This window comes from Anas platyrhynchos, chromosome 2, assembly GCF_047663525.1.
Source record: "Anas platyrhynchos isolate ZD024472 breed Pekin duck chromosome 2, IASCAAS_PekinDuck_T2T, whole genome shotgun sequence".
In the NCBI taxonomy this organism is placed as follows: Eukaryota; Metazoa; Chordata; class Aves; order Anseriformes; family Anatidae; genus Anas; species Anas platyrhynchos.
The window spans coordinates 9,071,158-9,095,687 of NC_092588.1; the positions used below are offsets into that span (position 1 = coordinate 9,071,158).

General features: G+C 36.1%; 1 protein-coding gene across 2 annotated transcripts in view; it reads left to right on the forward strand.

The window, feature by feature from the left end:
* ADCY8 (adenylate cyclase 8) overlaps positions 1–24,530 on the forward strand; it is a 121,870-nt gene that overhangs the window by 35,812 nt on the left and 61,528 nt on the right. For both annotated transcript variants that reach the window (XM_027452717.3, XM_038175035.2), the window contains exons 3-5: positions 10,700–10,830; positions 12,967–13,078; positions 23,524–23,651. In XM_027452717.3, coding sequence (XP_027308518.2) covers positions 10,700–10,830; positions 12,967–13,078; positions 23,524–23,651 — 371 coding nt within the window. The remainder of the gene's footprint in view (positions 1–10,699; positions 10,831–12,966; positions 13,079–23,523; positions 23,652–24,530) is intronic.

The following is a 24,530-nucleotide window of genomic DNA, read 5'->3' on the forward strand; positions in this document are numbered from 1 at the left end:
AAGCAGACTTCTCTTCCCTACCACTGCTTTACTGGCAAACTACATTACAGCTGATCTCTTTCTCATAGAGTATTCCGCAAATTCAATTAAAGCTCATTTTGAAAGTTAAAACAGTTTGGTTATTATTTCATATGATTTCTTTGATGGATTTGAATTCAAACATTCTAATGGACCATTTGACTAGGCAATAAGAGGGTTGGTTTCTGGGTGGGAACTCACTTCCTATCGTTCACATGCAGCTTTTAGGACAGAAGAAGGAGAGCACATCCCTTAGTCTCCAGAAGTCTGCTGCCGCCCTATTTAGTTTTTCCTGTTCTCTGTGGAACAACATTAATCTTGTCTAAACCTCTTCTCCATTAGAAAATTGTTCTGTCTGACCATTTGTTTCCCTTCTACCTCTGCTTCCTAAGGACTATTTCGCACTTGCCTCTGCAACAGTCTCTATTTCCTATAGCTTTAACAGGCCCTCTGCAGACTGATGAATTCTGTGTTTTTTTAAAGAAGCTTACATGTTTTATCAAGCTCTTACAGATCTAGATTTTAATCAACCATCAGTACTTTGCAACCTTTAAAGTCAGAACAGATTGGGCTGAGATTGGAAAGGACACTTTAAGAGGGTTAAACACTATAAAGTCATCTTCTCTGATATCGGTGCTAAGAATATGAAAATCTGTCTAAACTGCTATGAGGATAAAGTTCAGATTTGGTTTAAAAAAACAATAATCTGAAGTTTAGAGGTTACATAAGTTTTAAACTAGTTTTAAATGCTTCGTAAATAAAAATTGTGGTCACAGTAATTGAGCTTTTATTTTCAGAGAGTAGACAATAACCTTCCAATTAAAAATTCTGTGGAAACCTCTGGTTAGAGATTACATTTAATCCAGTTTTCTTCTGTATAAGAAACTCAGAGTGTTGAATCTGAGATGCTCAGAAAGGTTTCCCAGTTCTTCAAACTTTTTTAAATAGTGGTGTCTCAATAAAAATTTGTTCTTGGAATTGCTCCTTTGGTATTTTGAGGTTCATACTTGGTATAAAAACTTAGGGGGTAATCCAACAGCTGAAGGGATATATAGACTTTATATTGTTCTTCTTAATTCGTATTATGACTCAGAAACTGACCTAGGTCCCTTAACAGATTTTTATTCCTTGTAAAAAATAAAATAAAATAAAATAATAGAATAGAATAGAATAGAATAGAATAGAATAGAATAGAATAGAATAGAATAGAATAGAATAGAATAGAATAGAATAGAATAGAATAGAATAGAATAGAATCATACACACATTCACTCTTGAGAAGATAAGACTGAGAGGGAATCTTATATTTACAAATATCTTAAGTGTGGGAGATGGAGGAATACAGCCAACCTCTTTTCAGTAGTTTGTGGTGACAGAACAAGGGGCAATGACCACAAAATGGATCACGAGAAGTTCCACATCAACATGAGAGAGAACTTCTTCACGGTGAGGGTGACAGAGCACTGGAACAGGCTGCCCAGGGAGGTTGTGGAGTCTCCTTCTCCAGAGATATTCAAGGCCTGCCTGGATGCCTACCTGGGCAACCTGCTCTAAGGAGCCTGCTTTGGCAGGGGGGGTTGGACCCAATGATCTCTTAAGGTCCCTTCTAACCCCTACAATACTGTGATTCTGAGATTATGTTTCTGTTGGTTCCAGGGAACACATTACAGGACCAGCACATTCATTCTCTACATCTTCTTGTCTCAATATACCTCATCTGCTCACTTCCACTTTCAGTAGAAAACACATTTTGCATGTCAAACGTTAGGTGTTGTTCCTTCACATTCTGCTTGTCCACACTTGAGAAATTTGCTGGTGATGTTTGTTTCTTATACTCAGAGTGCAAGACCCAGATTTTGCTCTCAAGTAAAATTGTAAGGTAAAAATGAAATAAAAATAATTCTCCGCCTTCTTTTCCATTACTTGTAAATCTGGACTAGTCACATGGACGCAAATAGAGGATTTACAACCAACACTACAGAGTTCAGAATCAGACACTGAAGTACAATTTATAGAGGGAAAAAATAACCCTGAAGAGTTGTAGGACTTCAGACATGGGAGTTTTCCCTAGAAGATATTGGTGAGGAATAAAACTGCTTCCCATCCCTTTTGGATTCACTAGTGATAAAGCTACTTTCCAAAGCTTTTTTTTTTTTTTTTTTTTTTAATCTCTAAAGCTGTTCAATTACTGTGTTCATCAATAGTAAATGGGACTCATAGCTCATTGATCAGTATTTGGTGGCCTCTGACTTCTGTGTTCTCAGCTCCTTGCTAAGGACAGAGGTGTCTAAGAAAGAAAGGAAAAAAATAATAAAAAAAAAGCTATTATCACAGTTACCACTGGCTCATGACCCATGCTGATTGCCTCAAGGAAGTGGACAAAGGTGAAATGAGTAAGGGGAATGAAATAGTTTAAGCCCCCTACAGCGATGAGACACTTCTGCCATCTGGTCTGCATTGCAGTCATCTCTGCTTAAATAAAGAACTCCAGGTTCCAAACTCATCAGGCTAGCACCTTTTCTAAGCTGTAAATAGACTTACCTGTTTTAAGGTCATTTTTATTTCTTGTTCAAGATCAGAACTTTACACTAACTTTCCTTAATACCCTGGAATGACTGCAGGAGTCTTTCAAAAGTCCTTGTAATCATCATAATTAATAGGGATTCTGATGTCCAAATAATAGTTTTAAATTCTCTGTAAATGAGCAATATTAATTCCAAGCTAGCCAGAGGCAAGTCACTGATGCAATTGTTAAGATCATTTAAGGTAAGATAAAATTTTTGGATTAAAGTTTATGAATAGGTTGAATGTCTTTCACATCATCAGTATTTAAGTACCCACCTACAACTCTATTAAAAGAGATTTGATTTTCACCAAGTGACCACTGTTCCACCTCCTGAAACTTCCAAGGCTTGTGCTGTTTAAGATTGGGGTCTTGCAAGTCTCTCACAAGACAGATTGCCTGGATGCCTTGTTTTGACCAGAATGACATCCTAGCTCATTTTCATGTCTATGTTCTGCAGTGATTGAGTCATATAAAGCTGAGAATAAATGGCATGTGATCTTACTTTCTTACATCTCCCATGTCATTATCTACAATAACTTATACTGTTGAGAAAAGTATATTTTGTTGAAGTGGTCTAGTAATTTCTGAAATGGCAAATAAAGTAACAAAATGGAAAAAAAAAATCTAAATAAATGGAAAGTACAAGTAGTGCAGAAGAATTACATGATGATTCAACAGCAGCAAAGTCATAGCAGTCTTAGAAGAGTGAAAGTGTACCAGGGCATAGAACTACAGACATTAAAGTCAGATGGGGCCAACCTGATCTTTTAGAACAAAATTGACTTGTAGCAGCCATTTTACTCTCCCCTTTTATTCATGTAAAACATAGAATAGCTTAAAATGATTCCATTATGGAATCCATATACATAATATGCTTCAGTCTTTCTTCTGCTCTTAAGGTACTGCTTTGCCCTTCCTGTCCAGACTAACTGGAATTTATGGAAAACAGAATGTTAGAATACAGTACAATACTTTTTGTTGAGTTATTTGTCATATTTCCATATAAATGTTTTTATTCTGGATATTTTACCTCTATAGAATCACCTAACACAGAAGAAGGGTAAAAAAAATGTACTGAATATGTGTTTGGATTACTGCAGCACTGGACAGCATCACTTATAAGCATAGTTTCACGTCAACAAGACAGCATAGTAACACGTTTGTTTGTAAAGTCTGCTTTTCACTGAATGTCTTTGTTGCATGATTGGCTTTCCTCTTGCAATATAAGCCTGTTGCATGATTGGCTTTCCTCTTGTAATCTAAGAAGATAATGTTCTTCATCTAAGGAAATCATGTTAGGATCTAGATGATATGAGCTTATTAAACACTGCAGTATATACATACTGAATTTGTCACCTGTATTTTCTATTGCTTAAATTAAAAGACAGCTCAGATGACAAGGCAGTGTCAGGAGATCATTTTGTGATATAGCCAAGCAGATCTAACAGGTGGCTGCTGATGTCAAGGAATGAAATCTTGCTCCCTTCAGCTCTTGGCTCCAGATGTGCTCTCCTCCACTCCCATGCAGCTTAGTGTTGTGTGTTTGACCTTATGGTGAGCTGACCATTGTGCCAGTGCCACACAGAGTAAACATTGGCTGCACTTAGGTTAAATATTAATCATGTTACTTTTAAAAATATTTTAACATTTTTTTCCTGAGTATTTTATGGAGGAATACTGTTTTTCAGATGGCAGCTGAACAGGTACCGTTCTCAAAAAATCTCTCAGCAGGAAGATTTCCACCACCTCCCAGCATGATACAAGATAAGCTAAGTTTTTAAGAGTCCAAAATGATATTGGAAAGACATGAAAATACAAACTGGAAGCCCTAGAACCAGAATTATATGGCTCAGATTGCATAGGGCAAGCAGGCATTAAGTTTGCCATATTCTAACATGATTTAACTGGTTGGTGAGAAAGGAGCCTACTTTGACACCTGACAATAGACTTTTAATCACCAAGCTCTGCCAAGATTTTGTAACATGGCTTCAGGTACATTTATCTTCCAACCATTCCTCACCCAAAAAAACAAAACAAAACAAAACAAAAAAAACCAGCAGTATCTTGCAATCCTTCCCTCTAGCATGTGCTACGTTATACTGTCTCATGCTGTGTTCTGGGCAATGTTATAGAGGAAAAAAATGGATAAAATATTGTTCTTACAAGAAGGTTGTAGAAGAAGTTTCTTCCTTCTCATGTCACCACAAACTTTATAATACTTCTCAGTTGACAACTAATTACGTACCATTATAAAAAGTCATGACTCATGAACACTGGGTTATCAGTTTGGATGATATCCTATATTGTATTGTTACATAAAACAATAACTGAAAACAACAACAAAAAACAAGTCTCCAAAACCTCCTCTGTGATCTGGCCTTGTTTCTCTCTGAGAACAGCAGATGACTGAATGGAATATGCAGCCAAGGATGGGATAAGTGGGAACGGTAACTGCCTGAATTCCAATAAAATAAAGTTGAGATAGCTCGTATCACATATTACAGCAGTAAGTAGCAAAAGCTAAAAGGCAACCTCATAACCCCAAGAGTCTGAACATATTAGTTATTGCAGTTCCTTACATATTTTTTAATTACTTGCTATTGTCTTGATAACACACAAGAAAGAAAGGTTGCAAATAAACTGTCCATTGTATGCTAAGAAGGAAGGAATTTCTCTTTAGAGCTGTTCATCATAATGAAAGGTGTTAATTCACATTTTCTAGAGTGGCATCTCCAGTAATTACGTTTATTCTGAACAGTGTCACTTTTTCAGTAGAAAACAATACCATTTTATCTTCTTTCCTTAAAAGCTTAAAAGCTTATGTGTTCCAGAATGGCTAAAATTGCTCTGAACAGGACTTTTCTTATTCTGTTTTGTTCAGCAATTAAGACTATAGTGCATCCGTGGTATTAATTGCAAATATTGTTAAGGCCAACCTTGACAGTTCTGGCAAAATGGTTCCCAAAAATCAAGATGAAAAATGTGGAATGGTTGCTTCAGAATCTCTGTCATTTTTAACATTTTTTAGGTATGTCTATTCCATTTTTACAGAACGTCATTGGGAATAGCCAAAAGCAAGTCATTCCCAAATCAAAATACTTCTACCCACAAATATCTATGGGTTCACTCATCTGAAAGTACATGTAGAGGAGGAAGAACGAAACTTGAACAATCCTTCTAGTAGTGCTTCTCATTCCTGAGTGAAGCCAACACTGATAAAGATTTTGAAAAACAATGGAAATTCCAGGATAGTATACACAAAATTTCAGCCTTTGCCCTTTACCACCTAAGGGGAGCTGGTAGTGGGAGCTTGTGCAGACAGCAGACCCTGCTGGGGTGGTGGTGTTCCATATTCTGCAGGAAAACCTTGGGGAGTTTGGTCTTCCTATTGGCAACACCCTGCAGGCACCAGATTGTTTGTTGATGTTTTGTGCCTGTTGGTATTTTGTTCCCTTTGATCAGTTCCAGTAGAAAGGTCTCCAGTTCTGTTTTTATTCACAAGACCTCTTGTGCTGGTTAATTGACTGCCCTCAAAAATGGTTCTAACAGTGGTTATTTACTCATCAGGGACTTGTCCCAGTTTGCTGTGAATGTGCCCAGCTACACTTCTGTGGTTGAAAGTACGGTTGATACCCCCTGATGAGGGACACAGGTATCACTGTGCACAGACCACAGGGAAGCCATTCAATAAAAAATGACTATTACAGTTGCATGAACCCAGAAGAAGGCATTAGAGGATATGTGACTGTTACAATCTTGGGACTTTAAATTGACATGTGTGACTCATGAAGTTATCTTCCTTTACCAGTAAGGTTTTTATTTTGCTATTCCTAAATTTTCCTGAAGGAGTGGATAGAGTAAGAGTCAGCTCCAGATTTGGGCACCTCCTAAACTAACTGACTACATGAGCTTTACATCCCTGAGCTCCCACTACAGTCACCTGAGATCTAGTCAACACAGATAATGGAGCCCAGAGACACCTATAGAGCCCAGGATACAAGGGCACATTGCCAGCCCATGTTAAGCTTCTAATCAACCAACACCCCTAAGTCCTTCTCCTCAGAGCTGCTCTCAATCTATTCTCTGCCCAGACTGTATTTGTGTTTGGATTGCCCCAGCCCAGATGCAGGACCTTGCACTTGCCCTTGTTGAACCTTATGAGGTTCACACAGGCCCATCTCTCAAGCTTGTCAAGGTCCATCTGGATGGAATCCCTTCCTTCCATTGCATCAACTGCCCCACACTGCTTGGTGTCATCAGAAAACTTGCTGAGGGTGCACTCAATCCCACTGTCCAAATCACCAACAAAAATGTTAAACAGCACCAGTCCCAATATTGGCTCCTGAGGAACACTACTTGTTACTGATCTCCACCTGGACATCGAGCCATTGACTGTAACACTTTAAGCATGACCATTAAGACAATTCCTTACCCATGGAGTGGTCCATACATCAGATCCATGTCTCTCCAATTTAAAGGTAAGGAGATCATGTGGGAAAGTGTCAAATATTTTGCACAAATCCCAGTAGATGATGTCAGTTGCTCTTCCTTTGTCCACTAATATTGTAACCCCATCGTAGAAGGCCACTGAGTTTATCAGTCATGATTTGCCCATACTGAAGCCATGTTGGCTCACACGAATCACCTCTGTATTTTCCGTGTGCCTTAGAACAGTTTCCAGGAGGATCTGTTCCATGATTGTATCAGGCACAGAGGTGAGACTGACTTGCCTGTAATTCTCTGGTCTTTCTTTTTTTTTTTTTTTTTTAAATAGTAGTTATGTTTCCCTTCTCCCAGTCAGTGCAAACTTCACCAGACTGCCACGACTTCTCAAATATGATAGACAGTGACTTTGCAACTTCATCCACCAGTTCCCTCAGTACCCACAGATGTATCTCATCAGGTTCCATGGGCTTGTGCACCTTAAGGTTCCTTAGCTGGTCTCAAACCTGATCTTCTCCTACAGTGGGCAGTTCATTCTTCCAGTCCCTGCTTTTGCCTTGTGGGATTTAGGCTAGAATATTTCAATACTGGATACTTGCTTGACTTGTGGCTGGACTGTCTCATAACTGTCACACACATGAATGCAGAAATCCTTATGTGTTATTTTCTTTTAGTATTTTTCCACAGCATGACAGAGGTAATACAGAATAGTGACAATGAGGTGTATGTATGCTTCAAATAAGCATCCTGACAAGAGCTCTTCACATGATACAGTATTAATAAAGGAGGACTGAAGAGGAGGCATACTAATTAACCTCCGTTTTTATGGGTCATTGCCAGATCTTATGTGCAGCCAAAAACATTTAACTTACCATAATGAGTTGCACGAAGTTTAGGGTATCAAATGTGCTGGTCACATTTGTCTTGGCTTAGTGAACACATGTCAAGTGAACTCTCCTTTATTTTAAATAAATGTTGTCAAGCCATTGCCTGATACCCTCTTAAGTGTATACAAACAAGCAGTATAAGTTTTCCTGATGTGAAAAGAAGCATGCTCCTCATTTTTAGTCCCACAGCTGTTAAAAAGTGGCCTTTTTAAAATGTTTTGTTAGCATACATTTCATAAGCATTTCAATACTAAATATGATTTCTATCTACTTCTTACAAAGATAAGGTAGATTTATTTATTTATTTATTTATTTACAGTGAAAAGATTTTACATTATTATGAAAGTATCTTCAGAAGAACTCATTGAACACTTTAATCATATGGCTCTCTGAAAGACTGATATGATATATTCAAAGGGTGGATTTATTATATGGCCATATTGAGCAAAGTACTATAATAGTGAAGGAATAAAAGAATATATGGCCTAAATACCTTCTGTTATAGGAGGCTGAAGGACATGAAATATCAAAAATATTTCTGGTTCTTGAAAGGTAATCAGCTGTTGTTCCCAAACACACCATCTTAAGAGACGATGAGATATTTGCTTGAGAGTGGAACTACCTCAGGGCTAAATATTTCTGTGGAAACCTAGGCTTGCAGGAGTGGAAAGGACCTCCTGAGGGACTGGTATACTTCTTGTTGTCACAAGAAACTCATGCTGTTTTTACACATCAGAAGTGGAGGGGAAGATAGCGAAATACACAGGTGTGAAAGGCAGAAAAAAATCAAAACAATGTAGCTGTGCTAAAATTAGTACTACCTATATGGGGCATGGGGTAATTGTCCAACCTGGGCTTTTTACCAGAATAAAAGGTGTTTGCCAGAATAAAGGGTGAGCTCGATGCATGGTTGCTCACTGCCTGCTCTGTATTAGTTATCTCTGCCTCTCATCATTTTTTTTCTCCCTTCCTAGAGGTAACCCTGGTTTAGTGAAGTTTTGCAGAACAGGTGGATTAAAGAATGGCAGAGTCCCTGTTCTTTCATTTTGTGCACTAGCATGCTATGCAGACAGGAGCTCAGGAGAAATCTGCTGTCTCTAAGGGGAACATTATGCACCTCTGCTCCAAGTGAAGCTATTAGCAGTGTGTGCTTTGCCTTCTTGAGTAAATGTACAGTTCACCTCAGCTGGTGTTACCATCTAGACAAATGAATGTGTTTATCCACAATGTGTTATCATTGTAGCTGAGGATTATTTACTAACTACTAAAACTACTTAGAGTGGGAATTATTCATGCTTTTCACTGCAAAATATAAAAGTCAGTATATCTGTCTTGCCTCCTAAAAATGCTGGGGAGGGGTTCCTTCATTTATTTTATTTTATTTTATTTTATTTTATTTTATTTTATTTTATTTTATTTTATTTATTTTATTTTATTTATTTTATTTTATTTTATTTTATTTTATTTTATTTTATATTTTATTTTATTTTATTTTATTTCAAATGTTTCATCTACTGCTACATTTTATTTATGGTATCTAATCCTGTTGACATCAAAAAGAGAATTATCATGAATGTTTTTGTCTTTTACCCACATTCCACCTTTGAAATGAGATCTAGATGTTTAAACCACTCGGGTGTTTTTTGAAAACTTTGGGTTTTTATTTGTGACATTTGAGATTCTCCAGTAAAGATTTCCAACTCTTGGAACAGAGTTTTAGCTGTGTGGTACGATTTGAAAAAGGAAACATGAAAGAGCTCTACTCTCCAGTATAAACTCATGCTTGCACTGGGCCCTCCATGTTCTTTTGCCTTTTCCTTGTGGTCTTATATATTTTTCATACAGATCATGATATCACACAGCAGTTCACTCATGTCTTCACCTTTCAGTGTACTGTATCATGTATTTTAGTTAGCAAGAGTATATATGCTCCATAACTTGCAAACGCTTTCTTCCATTTCTCTTTAAATTGAATAAAGATTGCTCTGGTGAAATATATGGTCATGGATGGATAAAACAAATTCTGCCAGTAACAATGGATGCTTCTGTAGGTACTCCAGTCACTAAATGCACTGAATGCTACATAGTTGAAGGCAATTGTTGTGGCTGTGTAGCACTCTTTAAGGATTGTAACCTGATTAACATAAAAACTAATTTATTGCTAAATCTGTCCATAAAACATTTCTTATGCTTGCATTAGTTTATATTATCCCTGTTTTTAAGCTCTGACAAAAGAATTAAGCTTTGTTTAAATGCTGTCCTTTTCATTACGTGAATGGTAGTAAGATTCCTCTAGATACATCTTGTTTTAGCTTCATGTCTATCCTTATTAATAATTATACAGTTTATGAATGCAAAACACACAGTCTGGAATTTCTGATAAATAAGCAACAATGAGAATCTGATCCTACTTGCTTTGGAGGACATTCAAATTCCTTTGGCTCTGTTAATTGGATCTGTTACTCAAGCTACCACTGCTAAAATAGAGTGCTTGATATGTCTGTAACTATCTGAGAAGCTTGTAATGGACATAATAACTAGAATGGATACTTAAATAGTCAACAGGTAAGCTTGAAACATTCAAGGGAAGAATTTGTAGGAAAGGTTCTTGGTCTAGACTCAGGTTATTAATGTGAATTATCACAAATTTTTAGAAGGGAGAATCACATCAGAAATTGCAAGTTACCCAGCTGTTCTAGTAACACAGAGCTCAAACAATTCATGTGAAGTACTAATTCAGTTTGATATTAATGGGCCTAATGTCTGGGTTTCCTCTTTGTTTTAGGAACGGCTGGTGCTTTCTGTCTTACCACGATTTGTAGTTCTGGAAATGATAAATGATATGACCAATGTAGAAGATGAACATTTGCAACACCAGTTTCATAAGATCTACATTCATCGCTATGAGAATGTCAGGTGAGTGGTAGAGCCTCTCTAATATTTGTCTTAGCTGCTGCTAAATATCTCGTTTGAGAGTTCTTCTTACATTGTTTTATCCATTAATAAATTAGAAAATTAATGGACTTCTACATAATAACTGAACAGATATGCACTTAGGTGCCTTCTCTTACTCATCAGGATAGCTGGCTGTTTTTGCAATAGTGAGACCTCTTTGAACTGAACCTTTAGAACTGAACCATTTGTGCATTTTATTTTACTTTTTCACCTTAGTTGTGTGCTCAGGGTTACAACGAATTTGAAGCTGTGCCTGCATGTAGGCACAGACTCTGTCACAATCTTCCTATTGACCCTATGGAATGAGAAATTAGAATACTGTAAGACCCTCTCAAATATGCAGACATGTCATGTGTCTACCCTGATAAGTAAATATTTTCATTCAGTACTTCTTATTATCACTTTCCTAATTCCATTATCCCCCCTGTTAAATTTCGCCTATCCCAAACTTAGGTTTAGGGGTAATAGTAATCACAGAGCTGCTACTCAATAAGTACTTACTGTACGTATTAAGATGATCCACTTCCATTCTATAATTTTACAGAATCTTTGAATTAAATGTGATCTCTCACAAACAGTATATTTAGATAAGTCCATAATATTTGCCATAAATTTGTCCCAAAACACATGGGCAAGTGATTGAACCGCCATCACTGAAGGAAGTGGAAAATATGCATCTTTTGATATGGGATGTGATTGGCTAAAAAAAAACATATACTTTGCCTTTTGATGAAATACAAATATAACTTTGTCTGGAACAGTTCAATAAATGCAGTGTTGAACTTCTACAGAAGAGTAAATAGATTATCTGCTTCTTCTGTGGTTTTGCAGTACCTCATACATACTCTTTCATTAAATCTAGTGGAAGGTCTCAAGGACCCTTACAAAAGGTTTGCTTTGCACTAAATTAACATAAATTTCATTACCTTTTTTCATTCTCAGTAAGTGTTGCTGTAGAGCAATCAAAACAGAGAGAAGATGGACCTTCTATTTGAATGGAAAAGAGTTTTAGTTAAGGATAAAAAGTCTAAACATAATTTAGAGCACAAATGCTGGTGTGTTCTTATGCATGCCGCCACAGAAAAGATCTTTTCAAAATTGTTTCTCAGTATTTTTCCCTAAATGTTGAGCAGAAAATACTACATGAACCATTGGGTAATGAACTCTTAGTGTCCCATTAGGTTACTTTTGCTGTTTTGATAATGAAAAATGGAGAAATTGGTCATTTGAAAGTTGTATTTTCATAACTATCTAGGCTATTATTAATACTCATTCCTCTTTGTGTATTTTGGTAATTTTCCTTTCCTTTCCTTTCCTTTCCTTTCCTTTCCTTTCCTTTCCTTTCCTTTCCTTTCCTTTCCTTTCCTTTCCTTTCCTTTCCTTTCCTTTCCTTTCCTTTCCTTTCCTTTCCTTTCCTTTCCTTTCCTTTCCTTTCCTTTCCTTTCCTTTCCTTTTTTTTTTTTTTTTTTTTTTTCACAAGTAAAAATCCCACCCAGCCTGCGAGCCTTTTACTTTATCCTCATCCGATTGAGTCTTGTATGGTACATAGCTGTGCAAAGCCTGAAGATCACTATGAAAAAATAAAATATTTGAAATCAAAGACACTGTAAAAACCCACATATATAAACATATACATGTATAAACCCACTCACAAAGAAACTATTAACAGACAGCTGGGTGAAAAGTCTCTGTGTTTATATAGCCTTCTATACTATGGGTTCACTATGCCACAGTCTTCTCACTGTTAAATGGGGACAACAGTGCTTATTAAGTCTTAATTCTGCCTTTCTGAATGATCTGAAACTCCAAAATTTTCATAAACCTTTTTCATTCTTGGTGGTATTTCCTTACTCCTTTTAATATTTTTATTTGATACTCCCGAGTCTCCAAAAGTGTAGCGCAAAAGTAGAATGACTTTAAAATATTTCCTTAGTTGTAATTCACTTCTCAGTAACTGTCTTCTCAGAACACACCTTTAATAGATGTTGAATAAACACAGAGCACACAGAACACATACAACACACCAGATTGTAATTTATCACATGGAGTTACCAAAGTAAATAAACTGCATTATTAATATCTCTTCTCCTTTTTTAGCATCCTTTTTGCAGATGTTAAAGGATTCACCAACCTCTCCACAACCTTGTCAGCCCAGGAATTGGTTCGAATGTTGAATGAACTCTTCGCCAGATTTGATCGACTAGCACATGTGAGTTTGTGAGTTAAGAACAGCTTATTTCCAAAGGGGCATGGAGTCAACTCTGTATTTGGGAGCTTTGGGGAAAATACTATAACCACCACTCATATTTTTCCCACTGGGAGTTTATACAGCTACTGAGTTTGGAAGACACTGACAAATTTTAAAAATGACAGCAAGTGAAAGCTCAGATAGTTATCAGAGCTTTGGGCTTTTGTAATTCTGGAGGTTGTCTAACACAGTTTCTACAGAACTTTTGTAGTTCTGGTCCTTTCTAAATTATTTTATTATTATTATTATTATTATTATTATTATTATTATTATTATTATTATTATTATTAAGACCTTGCCTTTATTTTGACTTTCCTTCTAAAAACAAAAGAAGGCTAGAAGACCAATTCATTTAAATGATGCATAATTGGCCATCACAGTCATTGAAAAGGTTAGTTGCTAGCAGATTTTACAGTCTTTTGGTTGAATTCTATCTTACTCCACAATGAGATTAATTAAACAGAGTAATGGAGTTTATTATGTTAGACAAATCAGTTGGTACTTAATTTGTACTACATAATAGAAAAAAGCTAAGTGCAAAGCACAGAAATACAAGCACACTATAACACATGCTCAACTTTGCTAGGCCTGTATTTTCTTTTCTTTCTGTTAAAGTTTATTTGGTCAAAGACTGGTTTTGTTGCCACTATCTTTAAGTGTCAACATGTGAGTTGGCTAACTAATCTGCTACAGTAGCCAGTGAAGGTCTAGTCCTTGCACTATCTCTCCTGATCTGTGAATTTGATTTTCTCTCCTACGTGTCTCTGAGTAGACTAATTTAGTTGTTTAGAGCAATTCTCTAAGAGGCACAAGACACAGGGAAGAATCACTGTAATCCACTGAATGGATTTGACAACAGGGGCTAAAGTGATCTACCATTACTAATTAGATTTACTAAAAATAATAATAATAATAAATAAAAACTGAAAAAAAAAAAAAGGCTTTTGGTTATGTTCCTTGGCTGTGGTCTCTAAGACCTGGATGTCATAGTACCTGTCTGGTGTCCTGAAAATAGAGATTGCTAACAACTCCACAGAGGAACAGAAAATCTGACACAGCTCTGCATGGCTTTTGGTCTTTATGTCCTAAATGTGGAGCACTGCACTGTATAGAAAATCAAGATGCCTTACTCAGGGTTCTGGACACTCATGAATGGGCTACCTGCCTAAAATATAGGTGCCTAAATCAGTGCCTAAATGACCTTGGAAATTTTTGGAAGTGGACATGGACTGACCTGTAACATGAATTTTAAGTACGTGTGATATACATGAACCTAACTTTTGCTCTGTTGGTGTTACATGAATCTTTCAAACCTGTCAGAGGTGCTCCTCTCAGGAAAAAAAAAAAAAAAATCCCCATTTTTTCATCTGATTGTCCCAGAAGATAGACAAATTCTCATGTGTCTTGGAAATCTATTCCATTGCCTTAACACTCTCACTGCTAATTCGGTATGCCTTGCTTCTCATTTGATTTTTCCAGATCTGAATTACATCCATTGATATGGCCTACTTTTCCTAGACAAAAGAGCCATCTTGTAGCCTCTGATTTTCTCCAGGAATACATCTGTGTCCTTTGATCAAGTCACATTTCAGGTTTCTTTTTGATAAAAGAAACAGACCAAGCTCATTGTGAGTCTTTTTTCCTCTGTAAAATTTATTCCTTCAAATGATTCTTGTAGCTATTTTTCTGGGTTGCCATTATTATTTTTTTTTTTTCAGAATCTCTTTTAAGACATAGGTACCAGCACTGAAAGCCATTTTCCTGGACTAGCTTCCACACAGATCATCACCTTTCCTCCTATTCTCTCTTTCCTTGATCACTGTCCAAAGATCACATTTTTTAAGGTCTTGCCATCTTGTTATAACACATATGCCTGCATGGTGCTTGATTGTTTCACCAGTCTTATTTCTCCTGCAAATATTATTAGCAATGGTTTCATACTTCTCTATAAATCTTTGTCAGCCCTTTTGGAAAGAGATCCTTTCAAAAACTCACTTGAAGGATCTTCCCCTAATGAGGATTATACATTAGCACTTAGATTTCAGATCTTTCACTTAAATAGTTCTTAATCAGCTTAATTAGGGACATCATAACTCTTAATAGCCACTGTTACTGAAGCTCTTGCTTTGCTTAGAATTACCATCAAAGCAAAGTGGTCAATTGCAGAAAGCTTGAGGCAGTTTCTTTGGATTTTGAGGAAAATCCTTATAAATCTTTATTACTTCCAAATAAAAATCATATTCTATAATCTCATATAAAGGATTGTTTGACCTGCTATATATTCTTATATAAATCATATATTATTAAAAAAATACACTATTTCACAGCTTACTGAACAATGTAGTTTAGTTTAGTTTCATGTTTCTCTTATTCAGCCTTTGTTTTTCTTCTGCAATGCAGAAGCAGTGAGCTCTGATTTTTTATTGTATATTTTTTTAAATCTTCAGCTGGTTGCATCAAGTAGTATGACATATACTTATGAATATAATTGATAACAAAAAATTCCATAATATCTGTATCATTACCACAGAACACTTTCAATCAAAATTAGAACTCAGTTCAATATTTCTTAGAAGAAATGTAATGTTGTGTTATATATAGCTACTTCCCCCTTCTAATTGCTCTATGATATTTGTGAAAGATTTATAGTTATTAAAGACGAAAGTGGCAGCTGGAAAATAAGAAAAACATGTTGGCATAAAACAGAGAGGAAGAAAAGGTTTCTCTATATATCCATCTACTGTGAGGTCTAAACAGAAACTTAATTAATATTAATGTTTTCCTTAGGCGAAAATTCTGATGAGAGAATGGAAATAAGTTGACATTCAGCAAGATACTTTAAGCCTGAAAAAGATCCAGCTTTTATGAAATAATACTTATTTCTGACATTTGTTTTTCCTCTGTCTTCTATGCAGTGCTAGATGTCAGCAAATACTATGATTTAAATAGTTTGTCATATTTATTAATGTGACATTAATCTATGAGTAGATTTGGTTTCAGATATGGCAGAGGATAGAATAAAACCCTAAAGAGAGAAGGACACATTTGTAAGTTTTGTCACAATAGCAGTTGAGATGTAGTCCAAAGTCATTGAGATATAAACGTAAAACCACACAAAATGTTTTAATTTAGACACATGCATATGCTGCTAGAAAAACACAGTCATATTTGAAATTGGAGCCATCCTTAAAATGAAGCATTGATGCTGAAACAGAAATCCTTACACAAAAGTCTAAAATTTAATATTTCACATAAGAATTTACTGGTTAATCTGTAAAACACATAATTTCTTCGCAATCTCATCAGCTTTCATTTGATAAACCAGAATATCCATGCCTCTTACTTAGAAGAACTGTAGATGCTAAGTGGAAGATTCACATTTTAATGAGCTTTTTTTCACTTTAAGTCAGTAGCCTAGTGTTAGTGGGAGACTTATGTAATGTGAATCACTAGTTACTTACACATGTTTAAGAACTGATTACTTTTTTTGAAGAGAGGTGGTCTTTTTCTGTAACATTGGTTGAATTCTGTCTTGGGAGATTTCAGACAACCTGCTAAAAAGTTCACCACAAGGGAATTATTGGTCTTGCTTGTGATTAGAATTTCCAGGGCTGGAAACCCATCTAACTAGTGAGATCTTCAGCCAAGAATGCATCACATAATCCCTGTACATGACCTCACAACAAAGAGGGAAGAGTGGAGGGCATTAAAGGCTCTTTTGTCTCCTCAATAAAGACACTCTTGTTGCAGTGTTTTACGTTTCCTTGACACATTTTACTGCTGAGGTGGCAGTGCTTTGTTCTTTTGTGAAATGATCTTCAAGCATGTAACTCTCAGAACTCCCTAGAGTTCCTAAACAAAACTGTCTGTTTAAAGGTATGGATCAGTAAATAAAGGTGTGAATATCCATTCTTATATGTTTTGGGTACTGTATTAAGAAGCACAGTTAACTGGATTGTGAGCATACATATTTGATATTTAATTTGTTATAAGGACATTATACAAATTTATAGTAACAGTGAGAAGTGAATATTCTTTTTGCAGTGCTTAAGGTTTTTTCCCTCCTCACCAATGTCAATAATTAATTGTCTAATACCAGTGAATAGACAACAGTACTAAACAATCTTCTTACTAAAGTTATAGTGTTTCAGATGCTAAAGAGTCCGGTGAATCATCAAAGGATCTAGGCAGCCAAATAAAGCAGTAGTCCGTAAGATAGTTTTAGAAATGCTTGTCACCATAATTAATCTACAGGTATTTTATGAAAAAGTCAGATGAAAATGACTGATTAAAGAAATAAATCACCATGGAAGTAGTTGAAAGTTTAGGAATAGAATCACTTAAGTCCAAAAAAAAAAAAAAAAAGAAAAACCAAAAAAAAAAAACATAGACCTTGTTGACTGAATTGAGATTTGGATAAAATTCTGGATTTACAAGTGTACTATTAAGAAATGTCCACTTTGCGCTTTATACATCTGCAGTCTTAGAAATTCCTAAGAGGCACAGGTTATGCACAGTTCCATGTGGAACTGCATAGAATCCCAGAATGGTTGACTTTGGAAGAAACCTCTGGACCTCATCTGGTTCAATCCACCTGCTTAAGGAAGGACACCCAGAACCATGTCCAGGCAGCTTTTGAAGATCTCCAAGGACAAACACACCACAACCTCTCTGGGCAGCCCCTTCAAGCGCTCAGTCATTCACATAAGAGAAGTGCTTCCTGATGTTCAAATGGAACCTCCTGTGTCCCAGCTTATGCCCCTAGCCTCATGAGATTCAGTGGGCTCTTCCTTTGCAGGAAAGAAACATGCCTTGAGTGTCTGTACTGAAAAACCGTCATGGCACCACCTAGTAATCAACACCAAATACAGAAGTCACAGCCATTTCTTCCACAGTGTGGACAGGGACAGATGAGTAGATATTTCAGAAAACTCATGCAGGAATGTGCTTTAGTTCCTTCCACAGAACAAGAGACCCCCAAATCATATTTTCTGTCAGCCTACAGAAGTCCTAACCACCCAGCCATAGGTTAGTCTCCAAAAGAAGTCATTCCTTACATGATCTGTTAAACTGGTGTGCAGTGTAAAAACATTTAAGTATTCTGTGGTGTAGTTAGAGGATACAAGATGGTGCATTGTCATGTATTTTCCTTCATTTACATAAAAAATAGAAACAGTCCTGGCAGCCATGACCCAAAACCTGATCCTCCTTTCTGCCAAAACACCAGACTAGAGAATTTCCTTCCATCTGGCTTTGTCAAGGTCCTAGCTTTGTTTTCAAAAGTGGCAGAGCTGCAATAAGAAAAATCTGGATGGACTTCTTTTTTGAGCACACTCAGACCAGCCTGCTGATTAAGAGCTTTGGCCTACGCCCCATTCATGCTGAGAAAGGCCTTTTATCTAGGTATCCTGTACCTTTGGCAAACATTTCAGGAGTTGAGCTCTTGCATACAAAGGCCAAGTCTCTGCTTCCTCCTTCTCTGTCACTTTTAAAAGATTTACATGTATAACCTCTTTGTTCTACAGTTCAGCCTCAATAATTTCTCAACCACAGTGTTCAAATTTTATCTTGAAATTAGAAAAATTGCTAATGTGGATTTTCTTTTGGTCTGTTAAGTAGCCTATTCCCTTGAAAAGTAGGTGAAGTGATTAATTCACCACAGGCACATTTAAAAACATGGTGTAACATACAAAACACTTTTCTCCCCCTCTCCTCAGAAATTTAGCCGAAGGAAACAAGAAATATTAATGAAGTTTCTGTCAGCTTCTTTTAGTAACTTGATATTTTAGCAACTCATTTCTTCAGTTCTACTTTATGACAGTTTACTTTGTTCCCTTTCCAGTCGCTAAGGGTGTATTTAATAAGCTTAAACATAAATCATTCAAATGCATGAAGTAGTTATCTATGAAAGAGCTGCATATTTTCTTTTGCAGAGAATTAAGTTGATTTGGAAAAAAAAAAAAAAATCTTATCAATTACCTCTGAATCTGTCTAGAATTACTATTATTTATATCTGAGTGTTTAAGCCTGTTCAACATCCACAGGCAAAAGTTCTACTGATTTCAAATGATCTTGGCAGAATCAGTCCCCTTAATTTTTCACTTCTATCAAATGAGAGGCAAAAAATAAGTCGGAAAAAAGCCTCTATTTGTGACGTGCTTTGAAATGAATTGATACCATCAGCAAATAACACTACTGACTGAGTTTGGGGAAGGGTACAAGATGATGGATACTGATGTGAATGTCTGTACAATATCATCTGTCATGTACATGCCCAAGGAGAACTTCTGAAATTACTTGTGAGAAGGTGAAAGGGAGTAGAATAAAATAAAGATCATGACAGACAAAAAGTAGTATAAGAATTTAACACTATCATGTAACAAATGCTGCATCAAAATTCTTGTACATCCATTTTCTCTTATTTAAGTAATTTTCTCATTTTACAGTTACTTCATACTTTTTTAGATTTTTCATCCATTTTTATTTAATGGTAACAGACAACTATTTGGTAATGTCACAGTGAGATGTTGTTAGGAATTGGGTTTGAGCAAGCTTTAAAGTGTGAGGAAAGGTGATCCTTAATGCTGCTGCTATGATTTTATACCACTGAAAAGCAGGTAGGCACAAACAAAACTGCCTTCTATTTATCACTGCAGCATGGCTATTCGAAAGACACATATTACCCATAAATCTAGCATTAATATACTAATTCAACAGAATGGCAAAGCATCTAACTTAAACTGGAGGTGTGATTCAACTACAGAGTTATCAGAGGAGATCTCAAGAGACCACACAGTCCTCCACTGCCAAAGCAGATGCTATCAGTCCTCTGTCCTTCCTTACAGTTGTTAAACTATCTTTCACTAACTAAAACATTTCCAGTGATAAAAAAATCCACAGTTCACTTGCAAAACAGGTATTGGGAATATAAGATATAAAGGGAAATATAAGAAGGGTAAGGACAATATAACCATACTGTAATACATTTATCAGTCAGAACGATTCAACTAACAAGACAAATTAGGAAGACAAGCAGTCATTTAAATGTTCCTTGTTCCTATTGCCAATAGAGACACTCTGCATGGTTGTTTCACCAATGCAGAAAGACATGTGTCTTGTGTCATGTCTGTTAGTGCTGTGTGGGTGCCTCACATACCCAGGGGTCTCTTTCAAATGTGCCATAAGCTTATGTGCAGACAACTGAATTAAAGCCCAGCTGACTGCTTTGGCTGTGAGCTAAATCACTATAGGTTTAAATGAATGCATTTGCCTGTCTGTCTTTTGACTGTAATGGCAGGCTTGGCTGCTGGCTGACATATGGACACCTATATATAGTCATCTAGATTTGGATATCTCACTCCTGTAAATTACTTCTTCCTGAGCTTTGGCAAATGACTGTAAAGATGACGTATCAAGACAAAAAAAAAAAAAAAAAAGTACACATTCACGTGCAGCTGAAATAATTTCCTGTGTCACATGTACTTAAATTTGAATACATCAAACCCGCATTAGCAGGTCTTGTTCATTAAGATTCTTCTTTCTTATTTTTTCAAAATCATACCTTTTTGTAGTGGTCTGTCTTGTTCTGGTTTTCAGTAAATGAGGAGATATATAGCCATGACAGAGGTCTCATTTGAGCGCATAGAAATTGCGCTCAAATTGAAGCGCATAGAATCAGCGCTTCAGCCAGTTTAAATGAGACATTATTATCCAAACATATGGGCATTTTTCCTACTGCAGACTGAGTTTTCTAACTGTGTGGAATTAGATGCTCATTTAGTAGGGGAGTCCCATGTCTTCAGATAGGAAGGTACCACAGAATCAAGACTGCACTATATTTTTTTAATATAAAAATATAATTATAATACCAAAATATCATAGTGTAATAATCAAGTTGTATCTTTCTTTCTTTCCTGGAAATTGAATATTTGAATATTTTCCTTTTTATTTCTAATTTCCTATTTATTTCTAATTATACTATAGTATACTATACTATATAGTATACTATACTATACTATCAGTTGTAATCTATGTCTAGTGGGTCTGAATGTTGTTAAAGTGCTGCCTTTTGCTTTACTTCACTTCAGTCAAATTAATATAACATTGTAAATGCTTTTTCTACTTTGTTGATGTAAAATCAAATGACAATTAGAGTATGGAATTTATTGAATCGCACTATTAGCAAAGACAACCACAGAATCTGTGTTTTATTATATCTTTATATCTGCCATTTTTCTAAGTGGGGAGCACTGGAAAGTTTGAAGAGGGACTCTGACAGTTTAACTTGCACTGATTTGTGTCATTGAGTGCTCATTTCTAATTGATTAGCTGTAGTGTTTCATAGTTTTATTGTATAAACAAAAATTTGGATGGAAATTGTTGTAAAGTCAAATCTCTTGTTCTTTCCATTGAGCAGAAAATATATGAAACTGAATGTTTCAGTGGATTTTAGGGTGTGAAATTTCAGTTGCAAGCCTATGAAACGTACTCATTGCTCATTTGTGTGGGTCTGCAGAGGGACTGAAGAGAAAGAAACAAGGAAAGAAGAGTTACATGTAAAATTTGTCATTTTAGAAGCCTGAGTATAGTTTTAAATTTCTTAATGAAACTTTGTCATCTAGATATTGCACTCTTAGAGCCAGTGATAGTAGTAGCTGAAGATGAAGCCAAGGCTTCAAACACAGTCAGCTCCTACTGATGGTTTAAGGAGATTTCAGGGTGAATCAGTTTACTTTGTCCCTGTGACCACAGCAAATATTACCTTCACGGGTATGTGTTATGCTTTAGCTGACTTCAGCAAAAGTTTTGGGTACAAAGATTTTGGGTGAAAGCTTTTAGGTGCAAAAAAATGGGGTATGAAATCATGCTTTGTGTAAGTGTGGCCCCACCTGACTACTGTGTACAGTTTTGAGTGCTATAATGTAAGAAGAATAAAAAACTATTAAAAAGTGTGCAAAGGAGGACAATAAAAGACTCAATGATCATTATGGATCCCTTTCAACTTGGGATATTCTGTGATTCTATGATTGTAAGTGTTCAAGTTCTTTTTTGCCACTTTGGATTTTGAAAGACTTGGCTGAGATTCAGTACAAAGTTTTATTCTTCCTAGGAAAAATCTTGAATAATAACTTGGATTCCCATTCATTTGGCCACTACTCAGTTCCTGAGGCATTGTCAGCATTCATGTTTGCTCCTGTATCCTACTTAAAGTTGTCTTTTTCCCAGTGGAACTAGCAAAGGGGACTGCTCCCCTTTTATTAGTGCAGCCTTCACCACAGGTTGGTAGAGAGAAAAATAAAAAAGCTGAAATAACACCACATGCAAAAGTTTGCTATTATCTAATGAACCAGATTTAGAAATTATCTTGCTTCCCAGTAATGACCAGTCTTCATTTAAATGTCCTCTCATTGGAACCTTTACTGACTGAAAGTTAATCTTGCATTTCAATGATTTCCCCATCATGAAAATGCGTCCCTGACTCAACTTGCAGTATGTCCTGCCCCTATGCACTTGCAGTTCTGTCCTCCAGTCGTTATGGTCCCTATTCTTTGGCATTGATTATCACCTGTGGATACCAGACCAGCAGAATACTTTGGGCATGATTACAGCTTATTCTGGGCTTAGTTGTTCTGCTTGTCTGGGAACTGCAAAAGTTTTGGCAACTTACTAGAAAAGGATCTTCTAAAATAATGATCTAATCACACCACAATATGTTCTTTCAGTCTATAAGGATATGTTTAATAAGTATTTAAGGAATAAAATTCAATATTTGCTTCTAGGGTAAAAAGGATACAGTTAATAAGTATTTAAGGAATAAAATTCAATATTTGCTTCTAGGGTAAAGGATGTTTCCAGCTGGATGACAAGTAAATATCATTTTTCCACAGTACAAGCCTAACACAAGATACTTGTGATATTTTTGTGATGCAGATACTTGATCAGCTCCTATAGCTGCTGGGAATGCAACAGTGGAAAACAGGTGGAAAGGGATTATCAGTAGGACAAAAGAGGTTTCTCTCATTTATTTCCAGTGCAAAAAAGGGGCAAAAAGAATGCCCTGGAGGAATATAGTCTAAAATGTGTTATTCATTATCTCAGCTGGTGTTTCTGAATCTTTGGCATAGCTTCCAGTGTAACTATGCTGAGACCTTTCTCACCATCAGCAAGTCCACCTCTGCCTGCCTGACATAACACATAAATGGTTATCTTTTTTTTTTTTTTTTTAATGAAAAAGTAAAGGTGATTTATTTCAAGACAGAAATAAATCAAGATAATACTAATCGCAAACAGGAAACATCCATTACATTACTTTTCAGGACTATTTCCAACCAGTTTTAAATTTATTTTAAAATTATAAGAACACAACTGCAAACCTTTTCTTTCTCTTTTAATGTATTTACATCTAGGAACATCACTGTCTTAGAATAAAAATCCTGGGGGACTGCTACTACTGTGTGTCTGGGCTCCCAGAACCTCGACAGGACCATGCACACTGCTGCGTTGAAATGGGGCTCAGCATGATCAAAACTATCAGGTAATATGATTTTTTTCTTCTTTTTTCATTGGTTCTGACAATGTCTTGTACTTCCTATCTAAAAATGTTATTACTAGACAATTAGTTCTTTTGGTGGATCAGAGATCTCAGGATTATCACTGTGAAAAGAGCAGGACTTCTTCAATCCATACAAGGCACCGTATGTGTGGAAACATGCTAAATGCTACCTTGCCTATAAGCTAGTTTCTAAGGTAAAGTGTTGACACCATTGTCTATTTAGTGTTTTAATTATTTTTTATTGTATTAAAAGGATTACAGCAAACAATTTAATCTGCTCATCCTCAACCTCCTCATAAAAATGACAACAGTATAAAGTAAGAACTGTTAAGATCTGTGAAACTTATTGCTCTCAAAACACACACAGCTACCGTGTTACATGGTCTGCAGCAGCTAGTCCAATCATTAACCAAGACATCTCCAAAAGAGGTTTTCTGTCTTTTTTTTTCCCACTATATCAATTCTTCTGACATTCCCTTTTCCAAATTCTTCTTCTGTTGCTGTATTCCCTAAAACAGTGTTTCCTATCCTGAACATTCTCCTCTTCTTGTGGATGTTTTGCCATGCATTATCTTTGTCTGCTTCTTTTCCAGACTGCTTTCCTCCCTTAATCTGAGTGTGTTTCATTATGTACATTAGAGAGTTAGGGTGCACTGCAGCTACTTTATTGAGATCTTTATAGAGAAAGAATTTGGCAAAAATTAATAAATGGAAAATGTAACTGAGTAATGATTATGCAACAATGATCTGTAAGGCTGGATTCAATTATCACAGACTAAATGTTGCACAAAGTAATCAATATTTTGCTTCTGGAATCCCCACAGTGAAAGTGAAACATGAATTAGAGAAAAAACGTTGATG